General features: G+C 40.5%; 1 protein-coding gene across 1 annotated transcript in view; it reads left to right on the forward strand.

Annotated features, from left to right (window-relative positions):
• The first annotated feature begins 11,956 nt into the window (after window positions 1–11,956).
• The window catches only part of LOC149289181 (P protein-like), an 89,781-nt gene continuing 76,884 nt past the window's right edge, over window positions 11,957–24,853 (forward strand). Inside the window, exons 1-3 of the mRNA XM_089490851.1 lie at window positions 11,957–12,135; window positions 17,854–17,911; window positions 19,733–19,805. Of these exons, the coding sequence (XP_089346977.1) occupies window positions 11,957–12,135; window positions 17,854–17,911; window positions 19,733–19,805 (310 nt within the window). The remainder of the gene's footprint in view (window positions 12,136–17,853; window positions 17,912–19,732; window positions 19,806–24,853) is intronic.

Here is a 24,853-nt window from a genome sequence, read left to right on the forward strand (position 1 = left end):
AAAAGGAACGTATCATATCCAGTTGTCCACATTATCAGATCTTGTCAGTAAAAATGTAGTAGGATAGCAATTAAATGTAGTAGGATAGCAATATTCAAATGTATGTCAGACCGAACAGTTCCCTTAACTGAGGGCAACATGCATTATACAGGGCAGCAGTTAAATGATCCAGCTACTTACCCTATCACAGATTCCACAGAAAAAAGATGCAGTTACTATTTCCCTGTGCTATCTCCTTTAAAACATAGTCACATGACTTTTGAGTTCTATTAGTGAAATTAGTTGAGGTCAGGTGATAAAATGCTACAAAAGGCTGGGTGGAGAAGAATACGATTGTACTACAATGATGGTTTGGCACAGTCTAGTGTTGACTGTGGGTCTGAAATATTTATGTGATATGATGCACATTCTTTCTCTCTGTAAAAAAAGTTAAAACTATTTGTTGGTTTTTGTAATTGAGAGGTCTTAGCCAAGTGCTTTTCCAGGTGAACTTTGCTGGGATTCAGCCTGCAAGTTTTTTGTCTAGGCAGATTACAGCTTTTTCAGCAGTGGAGAACATGGAAACTATAGAATTAGAGGAGGTAAGAAAGCATTTTTATAATGTTTAAGTCAAAGAATGGTTAATTGTACTATGGGGCACCTGGGTATGGGAAGCACCACTCTGACAAGCAGTAGGCAGGGCTGGAGGCTTGTAGATGTGCCATTAAGCAAACAAGTAGTTGTACTTAGGGCATGAGAAAATAAAGCAGCGATATATGAATGTGTTGGCAGTTATATTTGCGTATAGCTACTTATTTTAGAGGAGGGCCAATGACTCCACCTGCCTTAATCCACCCCTGCTTTGTATGGGAGACTAACAGGTTTCTTGCAACTCTGAAATTTGTTTTCAGCCAATGAACACTGTTGCACTAAAAGACCACTGCATTGGAAATATGAAGCACTTACCTAACATTCCAGTGGTGTGCAGTATTCAACTTCATTATATCCAGTATACTGGTTGGCCCTGTATACTGGATAGTTGAATTGATAATGATTACTGAGTCAACATTGTGCAGTGTCCGCTCACCTCTTCCTGCAGGAGAACATTGTTAGAGTTGGCCCTTCTATGTTGCATAATGGATCTTTACTGAAAATACAATTTCTTTCCCTAATGTTCCTTTGTGAGGACATTTGAAATGTTGGCACATGGAAAATGTTTATTAGCTTCTGTTTTTCTTTTTCCTTTTATGTTTCATGACACAGCCATTTGTAATAAGGAGGAGGCTTTTGCACAGCTTATTGCGGAGGGGCATTTTGTATTATACTACTGCATGCTCTGGATATACCATAAAATTGTAGCCATTACACATTCATTAAGAGGTAAAACCTTTACAATCTATACAGAAATGGATGCTAGAGCCTTAAAAACTGGTCCACCTGGCTAGGGTTTAGTAATTATTCCTATGCATCAGTGAATGGCCACAGGTGACAAAACACATGTTAAAGTGAGTAGTGGCTCCTTTTTGTGTTTTTGTCTCTCTTTAAATGCCCGGTTACGTGTGAACTGGTTGGATGTACTGTTTCATGTTAGTATTTCTCAGATGGCCATTTGAGCTTGTGCAGTTATAATACACTCCGTCCTCCACCATTTGTCTGGTGTTACTCCACCTCGTTATTAGATTGGCTGCTTTCTTGCATTATGGAAGCCTAATTAAAAAGTCAAACTTGTGGGTCACTTGTTCATGTTTTTGTGACACATTATAGCTTTGGTATGTTATTTGGTTTTGTGTTGCAAATGCGATGCTATTTGTTGTGTACGCTTAACGTATAAACATAGTTCTCCAATGAAAACTCTAATTTGTTTGTTTCCTTAAGTAAAATTAGGTACAACGGAGAAGGTGTTTAAAACAGAAATGCTTTCTCGGAATGTTAGTCTTGGACCACCAGCCTTTAAATGCCTTTCTAATGTAGAGATGCCTTGTGTATACATATGTTTTACTCCCAAAAAAAATTTTTGTACGTGTTTTATTTTTATACACCTATATACATCCTAAATTGTACTGACGTTATGGCCACAATAGGTTTGAAAAGTTGGTGGCGTAGTTTCTTAATATAATCAACTATATCCTTTGGTCTTCGCGTGTGCTAAAGAATAAATAGGAAGTGCTTCTTATTTAGAAAATATTAAAGCAATACATTTATCCAAATTTCCCAGAAAACCCATTGTGTGTGAAACATCTGGGAAAACAGATTCTGTAAAATTGGCTGTGGAAGCAGAAGTATGTATGTCATGGTTATTTAACCGTCCAGTAGAGAAGATGTGCATATAAAATAAAACAGATCTCTAATAAACTATCTTACGCAGCACAGACAATGGTTACCTGTTATTACAGCCACATCTACGATCAGCTGCCTGGGGGGGTCAGTGAAATACCAAGGGACTACGTATCAATAAGATTTACAGTACTCCATGCAGCTGTCTTGTTCTCTTGTCTTAATATGTTCACAAAAGTATTGTGTGTTTTAATAGGCGAGGAAAGTGTGCATTTTTGTCACTGATTGAGAGTGGGTGTTCCACTAATTCTTAAAAGGGGTGTACAGGTAATTTCTGATCTCAGAGTATGCCACCTGAAAATTGGAAGCCATTGTAATGTAGTTAAAGTTATACTATACTTTTGTTACAGTTTAGCATTTGTTCAACAGAATAAACATTTATGTAGACTAATACTTTTAACTTAATTCATATCATACTGATGTACAAAAACTCTTTATTTACAGTTGCAAAGATTGCTGACAAATAGTAAAATGTACCTTGAAAACCATAACGATGTGCCGCTTGTACGCAAACTAGACGTAGAGAGAACCCAATCTTCGGTCCCGCAGCATACTGGATTAAATGGACTTGTTACCAATGAAGTTCTGAGCAGCGACTTCAATGAATTGATACTCTTAGACAGTTTTTGCAGAGCTGGTGACGCTAAGCCTGAGCGGGAGAAATCTTACCAGAATGGAACAGCGCAAGAGTGTTGTGTTGCCCTTGGGCAGGATTTCAATCCCACACCTGTAAAGGGAAGGTAAGACAACTGATTTTGGCCCCTGTATGTGTTCAATGCTACATGAAGTTATAGTTTTATTTAAAGATGGCAAGTTTGGTTTGTGTTCTCATGTTCAGAATTAGTCTGTTCCGCTTACAAATGTCACCCTTTAGACACCTTGAATGTCAATACCAACACCCCTCTTGCTGTCAGAATATAAACTCTTGTGTCTGCCTTGATCTTTTATAAGATAAACAGCTGTTAAATCCTGATCAGTCAGTTTTATGTCGATAAAACATAATTTACAGAAAGGTAAGTACACCAGATTTGTGAGCATGACGAAAAGGTTTTGGTCCCCAGATTGATTATTTCCTTTAAAATATAAAAATATTTAGTTTCGTGTTCTGCTTTTTTATTTTTTTTAAACACCTTCCTTAATTAAAAATAATCAAATCTATTCTTAAAAGCTAAAGCAGTACTTGCTGTCACCACACTCATAGGCAGTGCGTTCCAGATATTTACAGCCCTTATTGTGGTGCATTTCTTTCTCTGTTTAAGATCATCTGCTTTGTCTGTAGGGGTTGGTTCCCCTGAAAGAGCCTTATACCGTACATTAGAGGTCATACAAAATGAATAAGAGAAACTGTAACTTGTAGACTTTTGCACAAAGGTATATTTGGTAATTGTGACCCCAGAAAGTAGAGAATGAGTGTGCTTTACCCTGGCCAAATAACCACTGTTAATCATGAAAGGAAATGAACAGCTATTTGGGCAAATGGTGCCTACAATGCAACTTTTTTAGCTGCTCGTGTGGCAGATCCTGTGTGTGTGTGTGTGTGTGTGTGTGTGTGTGTGTGTGTCTACCAGCTGGATATACACTCACTGGCCACTTTATTAGGTACACCTGTTCAATTGCTTAACTCAAATAGCTAATCAGCCAATCACACAGCATCAACTTGCTGAAGTTCAAACCAAGCTTCAGAATGGGGAAGAAAGGGGATTTAAGTGACTTTGAATGTGGCATGGTTGTTGGTGCCAGACTGGCTGAGTATTTCAGAAACTGCTGGGATTTCCATGCACAACCATCTCTAGGGTTTACAGAAAATGGTCCGAAAAAAGAGAAAATATCCAGTGTGTGGATGGAAATGCCTTGTTGAGGTCAGAGGAGAATAAGTAGATTGGTTCGAGATGAAAGAAAGGCAACAGTAAATCAAATAATCACTTGTTATAACCGGGGCCGGATTGTGAATAAAACATTCTTTTATCACATTATTTGTATTAAAATGCCAGAAAGGAAAAGTGTTAAACGGCCCTACTAAATTAAATACATTAGACATAATGGAATCAAAACATTTGCTACTGCAAACATTTTTAGATGAGAAAGTTCTATTTTATTCAGTGGAACAAAACGGTGATTACTTTTATTTCTTTATTAATTCATTGTGACAGTGAACCGGGCATGGTGGTGGATAACATATATATTTCTCAGAAAATACTGCAGTGCAATGTATTTGATAACCCCAGGGAGAATGGCTTGTTACCAACAAAATAATGGTAATGTTGTAGTTATGTTTGGGTCCCTGGGGTGGAGCATTTGGAGAGAAGGGAGGGCCAGTGCTCCACTCCACAGTTTACTTGCAGCAGGTGATGAAGCCAGTCCAGGAGTTCTGGTTCTCTCAGATTGTTACTCACCTGTTACCAATGAGCAACAGGGGGCTGCTACAAAAAGGAGCCCTGTGAGTTATTCAGGTGAGAAACATACAAGCGGTGAGTGAGACTTCATTTTCTCCTAACAAATCTGCTGAACAGTTCCTAAAGCAAAAAGGTCTGTACTAAATGTTTTTGTTGGTAGCGGGTAAGCCGTCCAACAATAGTTAGTTGTTGTTTGTCAGTAAGTGCTCAGAGAGCAAGGTTTTTCTTTTTGTTTGTTTTATTTATGTTTGTTTAAAGACCTTTTTAATAAAAGGACTACAATTTCTAAAAAGAATTCAGCCTTATGTGGTATTTCAAACCTTAAGACTGTGTGGTTACATGATCTCAGCTCACATCATGTAAACTATTTCATATTTAATAAATAAAAGCTGTGATTGAGAAATTTTTGTTTTGTTTTTATTTCCCAACCTGCCCCCCCCCCCCCCTGTTATGCACATCCGCTCAGCGGCTGCTTTTGAAGGTTGTTCTGCTGGCCGACCGGCCCACCGGGAAATTTCCCGGTATCCTGGTGGACCAGTCCGGCCCAGGTTACAACCAAGGTATACAGAATACCATCTCTGAGCGCACAACATGTTGAACCTTGAAGCAGATGGGCTACAGCAGCAGAAGACCACACTGGTGCCACTCATGTCAACTAAGAACAGGAAACCGAGGCTACAATTCCCACAAGCTCACCAAAATTGAAGAACGTTGCATGGTCTCGATTCCAGCTGTGACATTTGGTGTAAAAATGAAAGCATGGATCCATCCAACCTTGTATCAACAGTTCAGGCTGGTGGTGTATTGGTGTGGGGTACACTTTCTTGGCACACTTTGGTCCCCTTAGTACCAATTGAGCATTGTTTAATATGTAACAGCCAATGGAGTATTGTTGCTGGCCATGTCCATCCCTTTATGACCACAATATCCCCATCTTCTGTTGACAAATTTCAGCAGAATAATGCACCATGTCACAAAGCTCACATCATCTCAAACTAGTTTTTTGAACATGACAATGAGTTCACTGTGCTCAAATAGCCTCCAGTCACCAGATCTCAATCCAATAGAGCACTTTTGGGATGTGGTGGAACAGGAGACTCGCATCATGGATGTGCAGCCAACAAATCTGCGGCAACTGCGTGATGTCTTCATGTCCATATGGACCCAAATCTCTGAGGAATGTTTCCAGCACCTCGTAGAATGTATGCCACAAAGAATGAAGGCAATTCTGAAGGCAAAATGTGGTCCAACCCGGTACTAGCAAATTCTACCAATAAAGGGGCCAGTGAGTGTACATTAAGGCATGATACATGAGTCTTGCACATGGTCACGTGTATCCACGTATGATCTGCTGGCATTAGAGTGCCAGGGGCAGTTTTAATCCCCAGTCTTGTCCTGATTAAAACTAAATTGTTGACTAACTCCGCTGTGATTTCTATATTTAAGATTTTTTTTAATTTTTTTTTAAAATTACTGATAAAACTACACAAGAAGAACCGATATGTTACGCCAATCACATAAAATATTTTTATGAACAAGTAGTAGATAATACATTTTGAGGTGAAACATGAATTATTCATCTTGAATCCGTTTCAGCTGGTGCCAAGAATGAGAAGAGTCTTAAACCTTTGAGAGCAATTTGTACATCGGTTATAATATGCTGAAGGATCATTGTCACTATTCCATGCAATGCTATTTTGTAAAGTTCTTAGCCAAACCTCGTGCATTTAATGTATTTTGAAATGTATTCTACTCCAATGACAATGAGCCTCTAAAGCTGCTGTGCAAGAACTTTGAAACTTAACCTCTGAATCGTTTCGCCAGGATGCTGTAGGTTATACTGTATCTAATTTGGTGAACATGCAAGCTCAGATCTTTTTACTTTTTATCCATTATCTGCCAGTGGCACAGATCTATATGTCTTGTTGACATCAATATTTTATACCCTGCGTTAATTAAGCTGGTTTGGTTTGCAGTATAAATGTTGAACTAATATTACAGGTATTATGATATCTTGCTTCCTTTTTGGCAGTCCGTATTTCTTAACAATACAATTGTGAAAACTGTTGCATAAAGGCTTTTTTTTTTATTGTGATTGTATAGTTATAAAGATCACCACCATACCCACTACACATTCTGAATGATAAACCAATACATTTCCATAGAGTCCAAAATAAATGGTTTTCAGGAAAAGAATACGGTTATAGTATATCTTTTACAACCGGTTTCACACATAGACCTGTTTATTAGCTAGTATCAAGTAGCCCCATAGTTTAAAGGCTTAACAGATCTATAAAATTAACTTTGTCCTTAACGATATTAACGAATGAAGAATGCGGCACTGATTTTTATGTTCATCATTAAGTATTGGTGTTTGTATCCCTAGACAATGCCATTGTCTAGGCCCTGGGCTATTTTTATATAATCCAATTAACATTGTTGTACATAAGTGGAAAGTAGATGGAAAATAGATCATAGCTGATGTGGGCATTAAATATTGTAGAGCTTTATGTGGAGGTGTAGAAATCTGCTTTCACAAACTGCTCAATGCAAGTGTTCTGAATGGTTTCTTTTTCTCTAAGTTGGCTTCAGGCCTCAAGCAGTAAGCTAGTATCACAACCTCGTGGTGATGAGTCCCATAAAGGACAAAACAGGTGTCCATGAGTGATGAGCCAGCTTCTGCCCCTCTGTCCTAGGCTTTGTTTTAAAGGCTGTGTAGTACAGTGGGCATGTTTTTATAGATAAATACAAAATCACATTATAAATGGCTAATATAGAACGGCCTGAAATATATATATATATATATATATATATATATATATATATATATATATATATATATATATATATATAATTTTTAATTTTTTTTTTTTTTTATTAGATACTAATAAAATGTTGAGCATTCCCCTTTAAAGATCCCTATGTGTGTGTGTCTCTCTCCTGAAACGGAAAATACTTGCATTATGCTGTTATGCTGACTGTAGTGATATGTGGGTCACTCTGAAAGTAATAACTGCCTAATTTCTGTGACCATTTTGCTTTTATTAATTCAAAACTGATTGTATTTATTGAAAAAGTTTACTAGTTGGGAATGAGTTAATATAATGGTATCGACACATCTGGGAGAGGAAATGCTTTATAACGGATACCACCATTTGCAGGCACTGTCGGTAAAGACTAGTGTGCTGTGCTTGGTAGAATTCGGTGTTTTCCCAGAGAAGCATATTCATACCTGGGAGCTTGTGGGCTGCTCACTGCCATTTGGTGAGTGGTCCCACTGACATCCTGGGAACCCCCCTCCCCATTTAAATGGGGAGTGGGGCATGTCAGGCTACCACGACCTGTAGGATTGGGGTGTTGAACCAGAGAAGCAGCACTTTTGCTGGAGTTCTCTGGGCCTAACCTGCTGAGTTCCCAGGTATGAATATGTTTATTTTGAGGACTGGAGTTTGTGAGTGAGCAAGGAAGATACTGGTGTTGGCGCTGTGCAGCCATGCTTGCTGTGCCTGTATAGGTTGTCCTGCTTGCTTATGCAGTGACTTCTGTAACTGCATTTTATTAAATCTCTGGCTGAACGATCCTAGCCCTTGTGTTAACCCTGCTTAAACTTGAGAAATGCTGACAGGTCACCTCGAAAGCCCCCCCTTTTAAATTTAAAATTCTAAAAAAAAGCTGTGGGTGAGTTAAAAGGGGGGGGGGGGTTATGGATACATGAATGTGTGTGTGTTAGCCCAAATGTATATGTGTAAGCTTGAGCATGTGTAAATGTTGGCTAGTATGTATGTGAATTACTGGGAGGGAGGCAAGGGGCTGATACCAGAAGCTGCCAACCCTCCCCTGAGTATTAATACCTTTTTTAGGCTCAATTTGCATGAGGAACACTGGGTATAGTCTGAGTTAAAGGCCCAAAGATTGACCTGGAATCTATTGGGTCTACCCTGATCAGATGCATATTTCTATTCAGGTAGTTCTGGAAATGTTAAATATTCATAGGGATCTTTCATATTTTTAAAAGCAATACTGCCCCCTCCCCCCAGATATTTCAGTCTGTCAAACAATTTCCTATCTTAATGAGAAAAGGGATTTGCCAAGGCAACCACAATTGAAATGGGTGTAGCAGATTGAAAAGGGAATTGTCATTCTGCTACAGATTCACTGATCATGATGCAATGCTAGGGTTTCTGTCAAATTCGCTAAATATTTTCTTGCATTTTATAGCGCTTCAAACTATTTCTTTGCTGGCATTTCTCATGCAATCACCAGTACACAACTGAGTTCCCTGGCACCTAACAATGATTTATGACTTGTGTCCACCCCCCATCCTTGTCTGTACTATGGATGTCTGGTGGTTATTTTATAGTTTTAACCTATGCAAATTATGTAGTATTCCTCTGCACCTCAGAAATACGATTTTTGAAAGTGTTTAGCGTTTTTCTTTTCTTTCTTATACTTTTATTTTCATTCTGTATATTAATTTGGAAGTTAGTAAGATGAATGACCACCAAATGTTTGTTGAAAACAAGTTCAAGAATGCAAGAAGTTCACGTATACAGTTACATTTATCATAGCTAAGCCTACTAGACAAACACATCTTATGTTATTCCTGCGTTAATAAATAAAACTGTTCAGTCTTAATCAACCAGCCAGAAGAAATGCTTTGGTAGACAAGCTGCACATTGGGATTGCCATTGGGCAGGGAAAGTTACCAACTTTTTTTTTTTTGACTAACTGAAAAGGCAATTGCAGCCTCCAGGCCTGCCTGCATTACTGTATACCAGGGGTTAGGCAACCTTTTGGTAGTGATGTGCCAAAGTAAAACCTTCAAGCCCCTTGGTGTGCGGGCAATAATTTCAAAGAGGAGCGAATGGCTTTGTTTTTTTGGTTTACACTGGAACTAACCTCCTACCTACCCCCTCAAAAAAAACCCAGAAAACATAAACTAAGACAAACAAGTCCTGTATTTGCAGGTATACATAATGTATGGGAACATTGCATAGCAGATATAGATCAACAAAATAACACAAAAAGACCAGCTTTGCAGGTATAGATCAATGGGAATTCACACAAAATCTCTGCATTAAAGGCATAGATAAAACTCCCTAAATTACATGCATAGATCACAGATTGCACACCCTAAAGCCAGCCCTGGCATCCACACTGCCCACATAGAACCTGACCAGCATGCAGATAACACACATAGGATTTGCAATCTTTGTCCCCATACAGCACACCCTGTGCCATCTTTGTCCCATAAATATGCTACCTGTGACACCTTTTTATCTCATAAACACCCTGCCTGTGCTATCTTTGCCTTTCCAAAAATCTATTACATCTATAATACAGACACTTTCACAGTCACTCACTAATTCACACAATCATTAATTCTCTCACTCTTTCAAACAATGTAGTTACACATTTATTAATGCATTCTCACAAACTCATTCACACAATTCTTCCATGCTGTAACTCATTTACACAATTCATACACAAATTAATTTGTTGATTCTCTCTCATTTTGACTGACTTTATTTCAATATTCTTATTTAACCTCTTTTCTCACTATCTACCCCCTTTTCTCACTATCTACCTCCCCTTTTGTAGTTCACTTACCTTCAGACGTCCTGGGGTGGGGGCGCGAGGCTTCTGTCTTCAGTGTTTTAGGATTGTTTCTGCAATATTGGTGCAGTATATTAAACAGTTTAAACATTGGTTTAGCCCAGAATTCCATGGGTCATGTCAGTGCCTAAGCTCCCAGGACTGTCCCAGACACTGAAACACATGGCCACCCTATGCGTTAAGGGGAACAGGAAGGGGTGGACTTTGAAAATGTCTACTTTTCTTTACTGTAAGGGTGATAGATAAATGGAACAGCCTCCCAACAGAAGTTGTAGAGTGGGGGAATTTAAACATGTCTGGGATATGCATAAAGCAAAACAAAGGTCTGATTAAGGCTTGAGTTATTACAGTCTGAAAAATGGACAGAATAGGTGGGACGAAAGGTTCTTGTCTGCAATCAAATTCTGTTTTTCTCACTATCTACCTCCCCTTTTGTAGTTCACTTACCTTCAGACGTCCTGGGGTGGGGGCGCGAGGCTTCTGTCTTCAGTGTTTTAGGATTGTTTCTGCAATATTGGTACAGTATATTAAACAGTTTAAACATTAACAATTTTTTTTAACTTTAAATCTTGAAATAAACAACCACATCAATAACTACATTTTGCCAGGCTTATCTTTAATTTTGAATGACCAATAATACAATCATTCAGAGACACTTAAGTTGTGTGCTTTGCGAAATGTACCTTTTGTTATCTGAATCTTTGCTTCAAATTTTCAAAATATAATTTTTTTAAAAGTGCATAGTGTATTTATGGCTTCTTCTGTGTGTTATAGATATCCCCTTAGCGTGGCTAAGCAGCTGTTCAACCCAATGAAAGACTACACTTTTACAGAGAAGACTCCTTTGCTAACATTCTCCTCCAAAAACACAAGGTAAGATTTGTGTATTTGTGGTGTTACATTATAATGCAGGGAGATGTGCCCAGATTTTAGTTAAAATCTAGTTTTGCAGAATCAATGGCGACACTTTTTTTTTTTTTTTTTTTTTTTTTTTTTTTTTCTTCCACCCGAGGCTCAGAATACATAGGGCAAAGAAGGGTCTATTACACTGATGCCTCTAAAATAACTAACATGTATATATGCCTATAATATTAATGCAACCACCCACTGTGCTGTGCTTGCATTTTCCAAAAGAATGACATTGTGAATGCCCTCCTTCATGTATGTGTGCATAATAAGTAGTATGACTAGTCCTAGTAAGACCAGGACCTATTATCATGGTTCTTTTATGAACCCCCCCCTTACCTGTTCTGGTATCAGTGTTCTTGGTTTAGCCCAGAATTCCATGGGTCATGTCAGTGCCTAAGCTCCCAGGACTGTCCCAGACACTGAAACACATGGCCACCCTATGCGTTAAGGGGAACAGGAAGGGGTGGACTTTGAAAATGTCTACTTTTCTTTACTGTAAGGGTGATAGATAAATGGAACAGCCTCCCAACAGAAGTTGTAGAGTGGGGGAATTTAAACATGTCTGGGATATGCATAAAGCAAAACAAAGGTCTGATTAAGGCTTGAGTTATTACAGTCTGAATAGGTGGGACGAAAGGTTCTTGTCTGCAATCAAATTCTGTTTTTCGGTCGTGGAAGTCTTTTCATATTTTTTTTTTTTTTTCTCTTCCTGTAGGCCACAATGCATGACCTTTGATAGACCAGATTTCATAATTGGAGAAGATTCTTGGGAGAACAGCTCTTCTGAATTTGAACAAAGATGTAGACTTGGTAGTGAAGTTGGAAGCCTATCCAGGTCTGCCTCATCTGAGAAGAATGAACTCCTGGACAATCTCCAAGAGAAATTTAACTCTTCCAGACTGAGGTGGTATCATTTAGTGTTTTGAGATTAAGGTATAAATTGTTAAGGGAAAACTAACTAAAGGGCTGTCTAATGTAATCATCCTTGGCTCTGTATGGGACATTAAAGTATTTGTCAAGTAGTCTAATATGCATCTGTGACAAAAAAAACAAACTACCCGCTAAAGATTTTAATCAAAATCTTTTTTGCCCAGCAATGCAAACGTAAAGCTAGATTTATGTGTGTAGTACAAAAATCCATCTTTGTCTTCAAATATGCAGCACACGAACACATACGTGAATGCTGGTGTTTCTTGGTGTCCTGTTACTAAAACATTCATCACATTTTGATTATAGCTTATACCAAGTACACTTGGGCAGACTGGGAACCTACTCCCTGATTGAAACCTTGGACTTAAGTTAAAGCAACACCTGTAGACTTTCTGGTTTCTTGCTGGTGAAGATGTTACACCTTCACAGATTGCATTTTGTGCATGGAAGTTTTTGTCTTGTTAGACCCACTGGAGCTCTTGTGCGACCCACGATTACAGCTGGCTTGCAATCCATTCCTGTGTAGGTGTACTTCTGCATAGGAGTTGGGGGGCAGAAAGAACAAATGCATTGAGTGAATTGTGATTGATAAATCTATGCATTTGCGCACACACACAGAACAAAGTGTTAATTTAAACGTGATTCTCAGCTATGTGACAGCTGGATTAACTTTTTTTTTTTTTTTTTTTTTTTTAATGAAGGAAGCCAGGGTACATTGTGGACCTTACTATTAAGTTATGTATATCTTGAATTCCCATTAATGAAAAATTGTATTTTGGTAAAATTGGGGTGCTTGCCGTAAAAGTCTTATGCTAAATGTTCTTTTAATTAATGGTAGGTCATCCATACAGGACTTGGATTTTGGCAATCAATGTCACTTATTTTTTTTTGTTTTGTTACCATAAGTTGTATATTAAATAACAAATTTCCCATATATTTACCATAAACTGGCCATCAAGCCAACCATCTTACAAACTGAATCCACCAAACTGAAACATAACCACTTTAATCATCACTAAATCAACAAGGGTGGCATAGACGTTCAAATTGTATCCCTGCTGTCACGTGCATGGCAGCCCATACCAACCAGCCAGAGTCACGAGGGCACCAGCCCAAGGAGTGTCCTGCACATAACCCACAAGTCACCTATAGGTAGCTAATACTTGCACCATGCCAGGATAGCCAACCGCTTTGGCCAGAGAATGCAACCGCCTTGCATCTCACTGGCCCCCAACACCTCAACTGCTCTCTACAATACAGTCTGGACATTAGGTAACCAGATATCCAGCCCTACATCTGAAATGTAAACCATGCAGGAATAACCCCATGGGGACCCCACAAAGGAATCCTGCAGGCTTATATAGGCCAGAGCAAGTGAAAGGCAGAAAGCTCACAATACCAGAGAAATCTCAAGTGTGGCAGTGAAATCATGACATTACTCTCTTATTAACAACCCCCCCCTTGCTGGGCTGGTTTTGCAGGGAGAAATGTGGAGGGCGGGAGCATGGACATCTGAGGGAGGTACCCAAAATTTCTCCGTACCCCCTACAATGGGCCAAATATTGAAACTACCCACAGAACCAGTCAACTATGGAGCGGATCTCAGTCATCATGGTTGTCAAGACACCAGATGGGGTTGACGAGCGGCAGTAGTGAAACTATTACAAACCAGGGGTTTCAACAGCGAGACATGGAATACATTATGGATGCTCGTATTGGGAGGAAGGTCCAGAGCATAGGCCACAGGGTTCACCTGTTGGAGGATACGGGAAGGCCTCACACAACAGGGAGCCGGTTTTTGGGAGGGCACCCAGAGTGGGAGATTTCTGGAGGACGACCAGACCCTCTCCCAGACCTGGTAGGAGGGTGCAGGTAGGCGTTTATGATTGGCCCGGAACTCCTCAGGACGTTGTGAGCATTGCAGTGCCTCTTGGACCTGCATTCATGTGGAATGGATCTGCTGGAGATGATCCTTCAGCACCAGAATCCCCTGGGAAGTGAAAGTATCAGGAATCATAAAAGGGAAGAGCTGGGTGGAGACAGACTGCACTTTTATGAACAAATTCCGCCCATGGTAGCAGATCTGACTAGTTGTTTTGATGATCTGAGATGTAGCACCGCAGGAATTTCTCCAAGGCCTGATTCATATTTTCTGCAGCCCCATTCAATGGCTGGTGGTAGGCAAAGGAGAAGGAGAGTTGGATACAAAGTTGCGCACAGAAGGCCTTCTAGAATCTCGAGACAAACTGGCTACCCTGGTCGTCGGAAATTGATTTTAGGAATCCTATGTAGCCAATAGACCTGCTTTTATAAAGACTGTAGCCAACTCTTTAGCGGATGGACGTTTTTGTTTTTTTTTTGTTTTTTTATGTTATGCAGTGGATCATCTTAGAGAACTGTTGGACTGTGGAAGATAGACTATGAAGTCCATGGCAAGGTGTGACCATGGCCTCTCACCATTTGGTATAAGCTGGAGAAGGTCCACTGGAAGGTGATTGGGGGGGGGGTTAGTCTGTGCGCAGATGGACAAAGTCCTTGCCTCATAATAGATGGGAAACAGAACAGAGAAGTTGGTTCTTCCTGGGATGCCCTGCTGACTTATTATAGGTAGAAAGAAGTTATGCTGGTATGTATAGGACAGTACTCGGTCTGGGGGAACAATCAGACTAGGAGGGCTCTCCTCAGCCTTCAAGCATCAGCCTGGATGTTTTTGGTCCCCGGCAGATACGAGACCACATAATTAAAGCAGGATCGGGGCCACTGACAGGTAAGTGAGGTTTTTGTGTTACGTGCGGATGAGGATTGGCACAGAAGTTCCTTTGAGCAACTGCCGCCATTCTTTGAGAGTGAGCCTTATTGACCTCAAGCATGAATGGAAGCTTGGGTTTCGAGTAAGCCAAAATAGGAGCTGCAGCAAAAGCAGCCTTTTAATGACTCAAGTCACTGAGAGGCATTACCGTCCTTTTTGGTTGTGTCAGTAAGGGGTTTTACAATAGAGGAAAAATTGCATATGAATTTCCTGTAGTAGTTGGCAAACCTGAGGAAGTGTTGAAGGGAGCGGAGACCTACAGGTCGTGGCCACTCGAGAACTGCAGAGAGTCTTTCAGGGTCCATAGTGAAACCGACCTCTGAAATCGTGTACCTCAAGCGGGTGACCTGTTTGCGATAAAAAAGATCATTTTCTTGTAACCTTTGCAGGACTAGGGCAACATCTGCGTGATGGCTTTCTAAGGAAATGGAATGTATCAAAATGTTGTCTAGGTATACCGCCATGCATTGTAGGACCATGTGCCGGAGGACATCATTTATGAATTCCTGGAAAACAGAGGGAGCATTGCAGAGACAGACTGCCATAACGAGATATTCGTTATGCCCACTCCTGGTGTTTAAAAACAGTTTTCCATTTGTGGCCTTCCTTTATCCTTACCAAATGATATGCCCTTGCAAATCAAGCTCGGTAAACACCTTGGACTCTTTCATGCAATCAAATAGTTTTTAACTTATACGGTTGAGCCTCCTGTAATCAACAGGGTCTGTTTTCCACTCTTTTTCTTCACGAAGAAGAATTTGGCCTTGGCAGGGGAGGAGGACTTAAGGATGAACCCCTGGGCCAGCGCATCTGCAATATACTCCTCCTCTGCAATAGATAGATGATAGACTCGACCTTGAGGAGGTATGGCACCTGGCTGCTGCTCAATTGTGCAATAGTAAGGGCGGTGAGGTGGGAGCTCACCAGCCCGGCCCTTATCGAATACATCTCAAAGTTCTTGGTACTCTTTGAAGAAGTGGTTAGCATCTTCACCAATTTCTTTAGGCATGTCTTGGAACAGTTGGGTGACAATGCCATGACCTCGGCCATTCAAATGTGGGATTGTGTTTGAGCAAACGTAGATAATCCAGGACTAAAGGATAATGAGGAGAGTGGATCACCTGGAGTTGTATGATTTTGTGATGAGAGCCTGCCATCAATCGCCTCAATGGCAAGTGGAGCGATAAGAAGCTGCAATGGAATAAAGTGCTTGTCGGCGAAGGTACTGTCGATAAAGAGGCCCACTGCCCCAGAGTCAGAGTGCCTCAGTAATGATGATGGAAATCTTGCCTCAAAAGAAGCCCACGAGGCTAGAGGTTTATTCTTATGGAAAGCCGGGGTCCCCGACACGCTACCTAAGGCCTGTCCCCCATGGGACCATAGGTGCAGGTGTTTTCCTGATGTGTGGAGCAAGTTCCCAGCCGGTGCCCTGCTCCATACTCCTAAAGGCTCTCTTCAACCGAAAGACCGGTCAAATCAAGCTGTGTGAGCTCCAGATTACCCGAGGTATCGAGACCAGGAGGTGAGGGAGGCTCTGCAGGCGCTCTCTGAAGGATGGTCTCAGGAATTCGGGGGTCATTAGGAATGTCAAGTTCCTTCAAATCTCTGGGGAGGTCCCAGGCTACAAGCTCATCTCTAACTGTATTCGAGAGTCCATTAGAGAAACATAAAGCTTTATTTGGGTGGTATTTGTGAGCCAGACTGTTACTTCCAGCTTGCTTACCTGTGGTGCCCTCAGCTCCCAGGATCCCATGCCCTGCGCCATGGCTGACCCAAAGTATCTTGCCCCACCTGAACTGCCACTGAGCTCACCTACCCTACACCAGGATCTGCCCCTTTCACTGCAGGTGGCACAGTTTGGGGTGCCTCAGTTGCCCTTTATTGTCCCACACCTGGGGAAACCCTCCAACCTAATGCCTTTATAATTTCCCAAAGCCTGTTAAAAAGGAGTAAATAAGGGGGAGGGATGCTCACCTTGCCTCAGGAAGGGGGTGATGCATCCAAACTCTACCTCCATAGCATCAGTGCACATGCTCTTGAAATTTTCTTCCCACATGCCATGTCACTGCAGTCTACAAGCCTCCTTCCTCCAACCTTGCGGACGTGGACCTTGGCCACAAAACGAACCTGGGAGAACTGCCTCGTCTGCCTATCTCAGAAGGTTTCACCCGTACCGGATCTCCATGACTGATGGACCTGCTCTAACTCTGACTGCCATGACCTGGTCGCTAGACCAGATCCTGCAGATTCCTCCTCTTTCTAGGCTTCCGGAAGGCCCAGGCCTCCTCCTCAGATTGCCAAGTCTGCCTGCTGCTAGCCATCTCTGGTCTGAGCTACTCTTTCTCCCAGACTTCTCTCCACCAGCCCCAAACACTGGGTCAGTAGTCTCAGGGGCCTCCGCCAGAATGCTAGCAATCTTCTCACTCGGCGAGCTGTCCCTGGAACCTCCAGCCAAGGCCTGTAGCAGCTCATCTACACCAGACATTGTAGGTGTATTTCTTGCTACGAAGTACATCCCCAAAACGTAGGGAGGGCTGCTTGGTGTTCCCTCAGTCATGCTACCCCTAGGTCCATTCCTCTACCTCCGGGCTGTTCTGAAATGTTAGAGGGCAGCATTTTTCTCTTACAAGTGAGCCAATTGTAAAGATCAGTGATCTCCATTGAATCTGGCCCATTTATACAGTAAAGGTCTGTGCAGACCTATATAACCATGCCCGCTTTGCAAGATGAAGTCTCCCTGTGGAGGACCACTTTAGCATGGTAGGCCTCCCCATAAGTACATCGCACCTCTTCACCAGTAAATCTTATGTACCCTCCAAACCTACGCATGTGTGGTTCCACTGATTTACCATGTTTAATAATATTGAGATTTCTGTTTTCTAGATGCTGCTTAAAGAACATGAAAATTGCAGGGCTCTTTATTATTGTAGTTGCCTGCTCAGTGAGTATAATGTTTGGCTATGTTGACTATGCGATACAGGTGGTTTGGTTAAACTTAGGGTTTAAAATTCCTGCTGACATTTAATTTGTTCGCTGATTTTTATTTAATCTTGCTGCATTTCAACATGTTGCTTGGATGCTGAGCATTTTTTATGAAAGCCTATTCTGCACTTATTTAGAAAGCTGGTCGGGCTTACTTATGGCAACAGGCCCATTTAATAAGGCTTATTGAGATGACCTGTTAGGAGCTGTGACTCACATGTTAATCACTGTAATGAAGGGCCTTAATTCTTATGTTTGCGTAAGCAAAACTAGTTTACATTGTGGCTGGTGTTTTCACTGGCCAGATTGCAGCCTTTTGACTGACTTACCTCTTAAATGCATGGTAGTCATTTTTATGAAGCCTTATTGAATGCTTTCTTTTTAATGATCAATGAGAAATTGTCTGTAAAAATAGTGTACATCATGGTCGGGAAACACACTCAGATTATGTGTGTGTGTATATATGTATATAAATAAATTGTGAAATATATTATTGGCACCCCTATGCATTTATATTTACTTGAAATATATTCCAATTGATCTTTTTTACATTTTTTTTTTTTTTTTTTTTTTTATTTATTAAACCTGAGTGACTAAGTACAGGAACTTATTCAACCATGACTACCTGTATCACAGGGGTATAAATACTAGGCAACGCATAGGACACATTCCTTCATTCAGCACAGTGTGTTGTTGAGCTTCACAAAATGGGAAGTGGCTATAATAAAATGGCAAAAGCATTGCAAATGCCCATTTCCACCATCAGGGCGATAATTATGAATTACCAGTCAACTGGAAATGTTATTAAATGAATTAAACTGGAAGAGGATGTATGTCTATATTGTCTCAATGCACTGTTAAGAGGATGGTTCGAGTAGCTATTAAAAAAATAGTTTAAAAGATTTCCAACAGTGCCCCAAATCTTGGACTCTAAAACAAGGGGCAGATGCAACAGGCCCCTACTGACATATTTTTTAATGGTATGTATAGGTGTAATATATTACATTACACTTATATAGCACCAGCAGATTACATAGCACAGTTACAGTAGAGAACAGTAACAACATTTAACAATTTAAAATAACTAAATAACTAGAAGGAAGCCCTGATCTTGTGAGCTTACAATCTATTAGTTTGAGGGGGTAGTAAGTAACACAGGGAGACATTGATTTCTATACTATAAGAGATGGCTACATAATTGTGTGGTATTCTTTCATAACTTGTACACAAACTAATTTTTGAAAATGATATGCTTAATCAAATTTTCTGCTCTGCTGAAAATAATGATCTTAACACCCTTTTTCCCTGACTTGGTAATATAATGATTAACAAATCTTCCTAATCAACCCTTGACACATGAAATAACTAGAAATGGGGCAGTTATTTAATATAATGGCTCTTTAGTGTTTTATATACTTTAACAAAGATGAGGATCAATGATTGGTTTTACTAAGTAATTGAGTCTTTTGGCAGCTAATGGTGGAACTCTTTTAATGTTGTGCCCGCGTTTTGTCATTGTCTGAACCCTAGAGCATGTTATGGGAATCTTCCAGTACAGAGATATTACTTCTGTTCTGAAAGCCGTTTAAAATTTGACAAAGTATGCATACTTTAGAGGAAATGAATAAAGCGGTGAATTCCTACCATCCATACTTAGAATCTGTTGAGTTTGCTCAATTTTTGACAGCGTGTGGGAAGCAACTGGGTTACAAGACGAAGAATACTTTAGAAAATTAATCTTCTCTGCATACATTTGCTAATTATGTTTATATTGCTTCAGGTTTTATTTAGCACCTACTCTGATAAAAACAATCCTTGGCAGATGTTGGCACTGTCGTCTCTGGAAAGCTACTGTATCCTTTTTTCTGTTCTATCCAATCATTATGGAGTGCAATGAAGTTTAATTTAAGATGATACATAATGGTTTCAGCACTACAAGGAGTGTGACATAGTGAGATTCATTTCCGAACTGTCTGATTTCCCTATTGCTGAATTAATTTTATAGTAGAAAATTACTTGGTTCACAAAAGCTGTTCCTCTAGGATCTCATCGAAATTATATTGCTCTCATTGTGGTCTATGCAATCTTGCTTTCTCAGATGCCTTTTTTATTTACAAAATGAAAAAGTGTTAAACATACAAGCTGCCTGGTAAATTGTTAAATGGAAATCTATAACCGAATATTAAATTTTATTGCAACATAGCACAATGTAGGAAATTGCAATTCAATCATTATGTGATAATTAAAATTCTATTGTAGTCTTTAAGGTAATGTTAACTTGTATATTTTCCAAATTAAAAAGTATACTCTGTTCATGGAGTATGCTCATGCACAGTGAGCAGATATGTAACTTTCCATTAAAATCTACTCTTGTGATTGGCGATGGATTTCATAGATCATATGACCATACCTGACAGCGCTTTAAGCTCTTTACCTGGGATGACTGTCCACACCATAGTACATATACAACAATAACGGAATGTGTACTGTGATGGATGGTGTCTGTACCACAGCAGCTACTCAATCTATACTTTTATGCCATGTTAAAAATGTAAATAGCCTAAAAGTCCCTACACACAATCTATTGGTGTGTGCTTATGAATGGACAGCCTAGCCTCTCCTTCCACTTAAAGAAACACCCCAGCCTTACATCTATGTAAAATGATTATTGAAATTTATTTTGCATGAACTCTGTGTTTTGTTGCATGTTTTATTGGACCAACATGTTAAATAGTTAATCTTTTATTGAATTGCCATAGCTGGGTTTCACCAGGAATCTGCAGTGAAGCATTGGTTCCCATGGACTCCAGTTACGATCTTCAATCACCAGGCAGGGGAATGACTTGTCAGAGCCCCTCCCCTTCCAGGGTCCACCTACTTTGTCCACATCATCGCTTTAAAAACCAATAGGGCTAGCCACAGCCATACATGCAGCTGACCCTCAATTTCAGTTCCTGTAGTCCATAGGCAGCACAGTATGGTTTAAGTTCCGTTCCCAGGAACAAGGCAGAAGAGTCAAATTAGCATAATTAATGAGCAATCTATTTAAGGCCCTAAGAACAGACATACACTGAGTTTGTATGCAGCAAAGAAAAATTTATTGGGTGGGATCCCTGTGCTGCCTATGGACTACAGGAACTGAAATTTCCGAGGTAAGCAAGGAAAATTTCGTACATTCCTGGTCGTCCTACGTCACCACAGTATGGGATCTAAGTAGCAGAACTTAAAGGGAGGGTCATTGGTAATCTCTCGCCTTTTTAAACACTTTTTTGCCTAAGGCTGAGCTCTGAGACAAATCCAAACGGTAGTGTTTAGCAAAAGTAGATGGAGATTTCCATGTTCCAGCTCTACAGATCTCCTGCAAAGGCACTTGGCCTGCTTCGGCCCATGAAGCGGATGTAGCTCTCGTGGAGTGTGCTTTCAAATCCTGCGGGGGCTCCATGCCTTCCTGTGATAATGAGACTATTATAGCATTTTTAATCCAATTGGATATGGTTGCTTTTGCGGCCTTTTGACCCATGTTTCTTCCAACAAATTGAAGGAAGAGATTCTTAGATTTTGTAAAAGCTTGAGACCTGTCTAGATAACGTAAGACTACTCTAATGTCCAACGGAGAGGGTTCTTCAGAATTATCTGATAATGGAAGAGATGGAAGAATGATTTCTTGGTTGAGATTATCTGTTTGTTTATTTTGGGAATGAAATCAGGTAGGGTTCTCAAGCATAGAGCGGTTCCCACATCCCTCAGATATGGTTCTTTACTGGAGAGAGATTGTATCTCACTGATCCGTCTGGTGGAGGCAATGGCGACCAAAAAGGCCGTTTTCCACGATAAGAATTTTATGTCAATATCCTGGATTGGTTCAAACGGTGGTAGGGAAATATGTTTGAGGACTGTAGGAAAATCCCATGATGGTATGGGTCTAGATACTGCAGGTGTAATATTCTTCACACCTTTGAGGAATTTCTTTATTACCGGGTGACCTGTGAATTTCCCCATCAGAAAATGGTTAATTGCAGCAAACTGAACACATAAAGTAGAAGCTTTTAACCCTTTTTCAAGGCCGGCTTGCAGGAAACGAAGAATCATCTGAAGATTGACTTCCTTATCTGGATATGAAGCTCGAAACATCTCCCAGATTCTGTTAAATGATTTTTTGTATTTGGTCTATTTGCATTATCCAGAGTGAGTAGCACATTATCTGGAAGACCTTCTTGTCTTAGCGATTCTAGGACACTTTCCATGCCGCTAAGTTTAGGGCCTGAAGATTTTGATGCAGCATTCCTCTGTTTGAGGAGGTCTGGAATTTTGGGAAGAATCCAGACATTGTTGTTGGCTAGCTGTGTTGCCAAAGTGAACCATGCCCGTTTGGCCAATAAGGGAGAATTAAGATGGCTTTCGGTTTCTCCCTTTTCACCTTCTCCAAGGTCCTTTGGATCAGTGCTGGTGGAGGAAATGCGTAAACAAATTTCTTATCCCAACTTATGGCCAGACCATCGAGGTGAAATGGACAATGATCCTTATTGAGGGAACAGAATAGGTTCAGCTTCCTGTTGTCTCTGGAAGCAAAAATTTCTATTTCTGGGTGACCGAACTTCATTATTATCTGTTTGAAAAATCTTGGTGTTCAGTGATCACTCTGCTGGGTGTATGACATGACGGCTGAGGGTGTCTGCTTTTATGTTTAAGGTGCCTTTGATATGAACAGCCGAGAGACTCTGGAGATTGGCTTCCGCCCAGTTGAAAATCAACTTGCATTCTTTCCTCTACATTGGAGACTTTGTCCCTCCTTGCTTGTTGAGATAAAATACCGTAGGGAGGTTGTCTGAGCTCACTTCTTTCCCAATCAGAAAAGATTTCAATTGAGAAAAGAGCTAGTCCGACAGCTCTTAGTTCTCTTACGTTTGACGATAACCATCTTTCTGTTGAGGACCAGGAACCTTGTAGCCATTTTTGATAGACGTGGGGACCCCAACCTGTTTGTGAAGCATCGGTTGTTACTACCACTTTTTTTACGTGTAGTAGTGATCTTCCTGTTGCTAGATGTCCTGGTTCTAGCCACCACTTTAGATCTTGACAGACTTGTGTCGGTATATGGAGGAAATGATCCAATGACTGAGGATCCCTGTTCCACTTGTTCAGAATGCAATTTTGAAGAGGTCTCAAATGGACTTTCGCCCAGGGCACTGCATCTATAGTTGAGGACAGGCAACCCAGGGTTCTCATGGCTTGACGCAAGGACACATTTGGAGATTGAATTAGGTTGTTGATCTCTTTCTTGAGTTTCGTGATTCTGTCAGAGGAGAGAGAAATATTCATCTTTCAGGAATTTATCATGAACCCGAGGAATTGAATCGACTGTGTAGGGGTGAGTTGTGTTTTTTTTTGGTTTTTTTTAATTTATGAGAAAACCGTGTCTTTGAAGGAATTGGATGGTTGTCTGTACATGCTGTTAACAGAGCTTCTGATTCTGCTTTGATCCACCAATCGTCTAAATAGGGAACGATGTATATCCCCTGCAATCGGAGTGCTGCTGACAGTACAATAATGATTTTCGTGAACACTCTGGGTGCCGTTGAAATCCCAAATGGAAGACACGTGAACTGGAGAAACCAGATTCGTTGATCGACCAGAATGGCTACTCTCAAATACTTCCTGTCGGATTTGGCAACTGTGCATCTGTAAGATCTAACGTAGCCATCCAATCTCCTAGACTGAGCATGGGAAACACAGACCTTATATTCTCCATCTTGAAGTGCTTCACATCTATGCATTTGTTCAGATATGTAAGATTGATCACCAATCTCCATCGTTGATTTGATTTTGGGACTGTAAATATTCTTGAGAAAACCCCCGTGTGTGTTTTGATCCTGGGGGACCCACTCCAAGGCGCCCTTGTGAAGGAATTCCTGTACTAATGGAAGTAATTGGGGATCGTTCGTATAGTCCAGGATGAACTTGTCTTTTGGCATTTCCTTCAACTCGATGGAGTAGCCGTTCCGAATTATTGAGCGAACCCACCTGTCTTGAGTGGTTCTGTGCCATTCCTGTAAAAAAATTTTAATCGACCCCCAACCTGGACAGGTAATAATCTGGCGTCATAAATCAGATTTCTTTTGTGGTGGTTTCCTTTTTGAAGCGGAAGCTTGAGGATTATATGTCTTTTGTCTGAAGTTCTTGAACCACTTTGCTTTCTGAGGGTTACTTCTGATCTTAGGAGAACCTCGGAACCTTTGTTTGAATTTGTAGTTGTCCTTCCTAGGAGGACGAGGAAAATGTGCTCCCTTATCTTCGTTCAGCTCTTTCAACATTTCTTTAAGCTTTGGCCCAAAAAGCGACTCAGGAGAAAATGGCAACGAACAGAAATTATTTTTTGAAGAAATATCTCCGGTCCAATTTTTTATCCATAAGGTTCTTCTTATGGAGTTGATAACGGCCATGTTCTTAGAAGAAAAGTGTAACATATCTAGAGGGGCATCACACATGAATTCAGCTGCAGTCTTCATGATGGGAATTTTTTGAAGAATTTCCTCTCTGGGTATATTATCTTGCAAATCCTTAGACAGCTGGCTTAACCAGATTCTCAATGATCTTGCCACAGGTAATGTTGCCATTGCAGTTTTAGCTACTGCAGTAGCTGCCGAGCATGATTTTTTTTCACCAGAGCATCTGCTTTTTTGTCCATGGGATTGGACAGCATAGAAGATTCTTCTGAAGGAAAAACTGACTTATTAGCCAGTTTAGCCATAGATAGGTCAATCTTTGGAGGAGCGTACCAGGCTTCTGTCGTCTCCGGATCTAGTTTATATAAAGATTTAAACCGATGGCCCACATCGAGCCTTTTATCTGGCTTGTCCCAGTCAGCTTTAAACCACATCGACCAATGGATGAGAAGGAAAAA

Source organism: Sceloporus occidentalis, unplaced genomic scaffold (genome assembly GCF_023333645.1).
Source record: "Sceloporus occidentalis isolate IW3139 unplaced genomic scaffold, rSceOcc1.0.p SCAF_47, whole genome shotgun sequence".
NCBI classification, from domain to species: domain Eukaryota; kingdom Metazoa; phylum Chordata; class Lepidosauria; order Squamata; family Phrynosomatidae; genus Sceloporus; species Sceloporus occidentalis.